The sequence below is a fragment of the Nannobrachium achirus genome, assembly GCF_963921795.1.
Source record: "Nannobrachium achirus genome assembly, chromosome: 9".
In the NCBI taxonomy this organism is placed as follows: Eukaryota; Metazoa; Chordata; class Actinopteri; order Myctophiformes; family Myctophidae; genus Nannobrachium; species Nannobrachium achirus.
Window position 1 is genome coordinate 3320461 of NC_137818.1, and position 6000 is coordinate 3326460.

The following is a 6000-nucleotide window of genomic DNA, read 5'->3' on the forward strand; positions in this document are numbered from 1 at the left end:
AAGGTCATCATGGTCCAGCTGAGCCCAGAGAGCAGACAGCGTCTGAAGCAGGCGTTCCGGTGCGGTCAGGTGGTGGTCCGGTGGGGCTTCCTCCCCACCGTGCTGTACCTGGGCCTCCGGAGGGGAGCCGACCCGGGCATGCCTCAGATCACCGTCCTGAGTCTGATCCTGGGCTGAGGGACAGCCATGGTGGGTGGTCCCAAATACTGTACCTATCATATACTACTGTATCTACCTATCTATCACTGAGAGTCACCTGCAAAGGTATGGGGGCCAATCGCCTCATCACATCCCCTAAAGCCTCTATCAGAGTCCAGGGTGAAGAGCTATTCACCGCAAATTTTAGGTGTAAAGCTATCCACCTAAAGTGTGAGAAAACAAGTGGAGGCCATCATAGTCAGTCACGGTGAAGTCCTATCACTGTGACTGACTGGTCTAGATCGACCAATGAGTGAACGGGGTGATGGACCGATGTGTCGGGGTTCGTGGTGGAAAGCTCTTCACCGCGAGTAATGACGTAATGTTGTAGTTTTATGACTTAAAAAGACTACACCGCGGTGCCTACTATGATAGGGGCTTTATGGGGTTCACGTCACTAAATCAACCTTGGTCGACTACCTTTTTTCACTGCTATGACGACTAAAACGAAATATATTGACAATTTTGTCAACAAATAAAAGACGCCCTCCAGTGGCTGCGATTGGGATGGTGTTTGTTTAATGATTGACTATCCTTGCCAGACCGATAGAACATCTGCAGCATCCTAATTTTGACAGCCCTAGTATGACGACCAGAACAGGGATGCGAGGGTTAATCTCTGCAGTCGAACAGAATCCAGCTAACTCCCAAATGTCCGGTGCCAATCGCTCCTACGTCTGGCTGTGTGTGTATGAGCACGGAACTCCCTATATGGAGATAACTGACGTCACGGACAGAGCTGCCCATACAAGGAGATACAGTATGCACGCGAGTCGAGTTTGATACCATTCGTACAGGTGTGATTTTTTCATTTCGGGTGACATTCTCCTCAGCGTTCTTGTGATGTCACCACCTCAGCAAGGCTAGTCCACAAGGTGCAAAGGACTGTGTTATTTCTTGTTTTTAACCAACTCACAGACACACAAGTTCAACAGAAGTGATTTATGAAGAAAAGAAGAATATTGTCACTGTCGAGCAGAAACCTCCAAGTCTCCAAGTTCCTAATTTGTATGTTTTCTTTTGTAAAGTAAAGCCCTGCTTCAACATACAAGACTGTCACACGGGGGGGCTATTTTATACTTTTACTATTGAAACATAGCAGATATACAAGTGCCACTGAGTGCCACGCTGCGAGCTTGTAGATCTGCTTGTAGATCTGCAGAATAAGAAGAATTTGAAACATTCCAAGACAAAATGTTCACGATTTTTCAAAAATAGCAGATCTACAAGCTCACAACGAGTCGCGATGCGACGCGTTGTGAGCTTGCATATCTGCTATTTTTCAATAGTTAAAGCACACACAAAAAAAGAATGTGTAATAATGCGTTTCCAGTCTAAATGGGTTAAACACCCTCTCCTTATGAAGAACATTCATGAATCCTTGTACCCAGGGCCCAGAATTTGGTGCGACACCCCTGTTTTCACCCCAGGAGGAGGATGATGTCTGGAACTGTCATCTATGTTTGAAGTCATTCTCCTTCTGGTGCTCAGACTGATGAGATTGTCTTCACACAGTCTGGCACTTAGCAGACGCTCTTATCCAGACTAGAGACACTCATAATAAGCAAGGTATAAACACATACTGTAGGCTGCATCAAATGCAGATAGACAGAGCCTCAGGAAATCCCGCGACCGCAGTTTTCCCAGTGAACCTGAGCACAACGGTGGGGGCGGGGGAGTGTGGGGAACACACACCACTGATGTTGCATTGCTGATGATGGAGAGTTTATTTGTTTATTTGTTTATTTAAACGGATCCCCATTAGCTGACGCCATTAACGTCAGCTAGTCTTCCTGGGGTCCAAAACATCAAAATACATTACAAATATATAAAATATCACAAAGTATTACAAAAATACAAAGAAATACAAAGAAATACATAATCAGCAAAAATACATAATACAAAGTATCACCTAAAATAAAATAACATGTATACAACACATTTAAAAAGTAAGAACATTTGATATTTTATGTGTTAAGTATGCATAAGAAGACAAAGTTTCCTTTTAAAACTGGCTTTTTCTCTGGTGTTACGAAGTTCATTTGGAAGACTATTCCATAGCATAATTGATCTATAAAAAGCAGCCCTCTTCATAGAATTAGACTTAGGTAGTGGAAAAGTGATCAGTCCGTCACTTGCTGCACGAGTAAAATGTGTATGGATTTCTGAACAACTAGTTATATTCTTATAAAAAAATGTAGGTGTGTGAGTGTTAATGACTCTGTGAAAAAATTTAAGTAAACTAGCAGAAAGTCTTTCTTTGACCATTGACCAAGCAAGACGTTCATGCATGTCTTTAACACTAGTTCTATAAGAACAACCCAGAACCAGTCTGGCAGCCTTATTCTGTGCAACTTGCAATTTTTGAAGCAGAACATTAGATGCTGATGACCATACTACAGAGCAGTAATCCAAATGACATAAAACCAATGAGCACACAACTTGACGAAACAGATTTGATGTTAAAAACGGTAAACACTTCCTAGTTATTCCCACAGCTCTTCCCATTTTGCCAACAACCTTGTCAATATGTTCAGACCATGACAATGTGCAGTCAAGCCAGAGTCCAAGAAGCTTCACAGTTCTTACTTGTTGTATTGTTTTACCTTCTATTTGTAGATTTATAGGAGAGGTTATATAGCTTTATGTATGAAGAGGCACTCTTGCTGATTTCGTAAGAGACTCATCGCCAATTGCAAGATATTTAGAAGTTATTTAGGGCCATGATGATAACCCCTTCTTCCCACTACTAGACTAAGGATTTATATTGACTGTGTTATTGTTTACAATTACAACCACAATTATTCACGTGTGGCAAGATCGCGGCTCCACTAGTTTTACTAGTAGGTTAGTGTAGGCTTAGAAGCCTTTTCAGAAGTGAATTTAATGTTTTCCATTTAATGATTTCCTTTATCCTCATCTAATCTTGCGCTAATGCACGCAACTATTTTCGCCAGGTCTTAAGGTCGAGTAGGCTTTTCAGAAATTAATTTAATGATTTCCATCTAATGATTTCCTTTATCGTCATCTTGCACTAATGCACACAACTGTTTTCGCCAGGTTTTAAGGTCTTATTTTAGTTGTTTCTCATAAGCTCGATCGCGACCCTCCTTGCCCATCGGCCCCCACCCTTGTGCTCAGGTTCACCGGGAAAACTGCGGTCGCGGAAACAGGGAAACCAAGAACCTCAGCACCAGTCTAAACCACTGGTTCCCTAGCACTGGGTCGGGACCCATTTGTGGGTCGCGGACACATTTTTAAGACACATTTTCAAAAAACATCCCCAAAAAGATATTTTTGTGTTTTGTGATTGTACATCTACTTTTTCACTAGTCTGGGTCACAGGCAAACATATATCATTTATTTTTTGGGTCTCGAGCTAAAAGGTTTTGGAAGCACTGCTCTAAACACTAGCATTTGTCTAAATGAACAAGCCATCTAAATTAAATGATCAGCATTGTGGTCAAGAAGACATCAGTTTTACGTGATGCATATGGAAAATGACATGGACGAATGTCCAGTGATCTGTTCACAACCTGACGTCCTCCTGGTGAAAAGACCTCCCTCTCTGTCATGTTCCCTGTATGAATGAAACCTCACGAGACACGTTGACATTCTGTTCATAACTTATTCATCAAGCAGGGGACGTGCAGAGCATGATAAGCCATGCTACAAACACAGGACAGAGAAAGCAGCATGGGTTGATACCCAGCTGTCTGTCTGTACTCAGTCATTAACCCATTTAGAACGGGTACACATATTGTGTATCATTATGTTATGCTTTAAAGGTGATACACCATGCATTTAAAAAGTATTTATGTCATATTGTTTATGTCCCAAAAACGTTTTTCAAAAGGTTTGAGGCTAAATTACCACTCCTGAATAGAGAGCGCCTCTCATTTTTGAATGGCTCTCAGAGCATTTCAGCTGCAGTACCACCTTTGGCCTGAACTTTTTTTTTTTGGATGATGACGTCACAATCGGCAGATGACGTCACAATCGGCAGCAAATCTGGATAGCCTGTTTTGAGAACCCGTGGGATACTTTTAACCTTCGCCTTCTCAAAACCAGAGAAAGACACAACGGTCAGAAATGGGACTTTGTGAGGATAGAAGGTGCTAGTGGGACCTCAAAAAAAGGTTTTAAAATAGGAAAAGTGAAATTTCATGGTGTATCACCTTTAACTATTGAAAAATAGCAGATCTACAAGCTCGCAGCGCGGCACCGAGTGCCGCGCTGCGAGCTTGTAGATCTGCTATTTTTCACCGGTTAAAGCATTCAATAATTCAAAGCCTAAATGGGTTAATTGATGAGGAGGTACAGTAGGCTATAGAACACCTCTTCACGTCCATGCATTGATCAGAGCTGAAGACCTGTCACTCATGGCTTTTTTTTACCTTTATGTAATGACTTACTTATTCATGAGGTGCAGGTCTTGTGTGACCTTATGCTGACATCTCTTTAGTTGCAGATATACTGTACATGTACTACAGTAGCTTCAGATGCAGATACAGTATGTACTACAGACTGTAGACTGTATCGCTACTGTAGTCTATAGCAGGGGTTCGCAAACCGTTTTGTCTCAGGGCACCCCATGAATATATTTTTAATCTGAGGTACCCCTACATTATAGTTATTGTTCACTTCCAGCACCTTATATTTATAGCATGTTGTCGTTGTCAGGTGGAAACCTTGTATGTCCAAAACCGTTCGTTTTGTATTTATCATCTATAAAATGTACTAAACTAGTGAAAACAGCCGGTCAAACTAGTGAAAAGACAAAACTAGTGAAAAGACAACGCCTCACGATGCGAGGTGTTGTGTGCTTGTAGATCGGCTGTTTTCACTAGTTTTGAGCGACAGTCTTGTATGATGAAGCAGGGCTTTGCTTTACCAAAAGACGTACACATTTGAAATTGGAGATACGAGGTTTCTGCCCGACAGTGACGATATTTTAGTGATTATGTTGCGAGGAAAACGTTGAGATAACAGCCAATTTGGTTAGAACTGACTGAAAATAACTTTGTACGCCAAGTTTAAAATGATATTAAATATATTTTTAAGTGTCCAAATAAATTCAAAATATTCTCAAATTATCTCGCGGCACCCCAGGGTGCCCCGTCACCCACTTTGAAAACCCCTGGTCTACACTACAGTAGCGATACAGTGCCGATACATAATATGCTACCAAGCCTGGAATTATATCATTTGTCAATTTAATCTGCCATTGCAAAGAAAAATAGCCCTTGGCAGATTCACACAGTGATAGTCTAAAACCACCTGGCCTTTGGTGTTGTAATTCTGTTCAGGGCACAAAGGCCAAATGCCTTAAAATATATTATGTACATAATATTGAGTCCGTGGAAATAATTAATTTATGTGTTGCAGATTGTATTTGTTAATTAACAGTATGAAGTAATGACATAGATAAGAACAGACTTTTTCTTGACCAGAATGTTATATGTGTAATTTAGATAGGATATCATGAATCAAGCTTCCACTCAAACAATCACGGTTGTCAGTCAACAGTGTTCATCACGCACATCATGCTTATTTATGTATATTCATGTTTACTCAGGCTGGAGATTAACAATCAACTCTTAAAAACATTAATTACAACACTCTCCCGGAGGTTTAGAGATATCTGAATGTGATCTATGTTCAAAGGAGTGTGTCATAAAAAATAAAATGATTGGACGAAAAAAAAAGATGCGATATGGAGAAACAAGCCCATTGCCCAACAGCAATGTTGCATACATTTATTAAAATAAGGCCTGGCCCGAGCAATAAAAATAACTAAAA

The 6000-nt window shown here is 40.9% G+C and overlaps 2 protein-coding genes across 2 annotated transcripts in view; both read left to right on the plus strand.

The window, feature by feature from the left end:
• Positions 1–6000, plus strand: part of LOC308291803 (acid-sensing ion channel 1-like) — a gene marked incomplete at both ends in the record, with an annotated part of 330088 nt that overhangs the window by 279475 nt on the left and 44613 nt on the right. The window lies entirely within an intron of this gene.
• Positions 10–177, plus strand: LOC308291935 (mitochondrial import receptor subunit TOM7 homolog; the record flags this gene model as incomplete). The annotated part of the gene is made up of 1 exon (XM_080734090.1): positions 10–177. One exon carries the CDS (start codon positions 10–12, stop codon positions 175–177), a length of 168 nt encoding a protein of 55 aa, XP_080590216.1.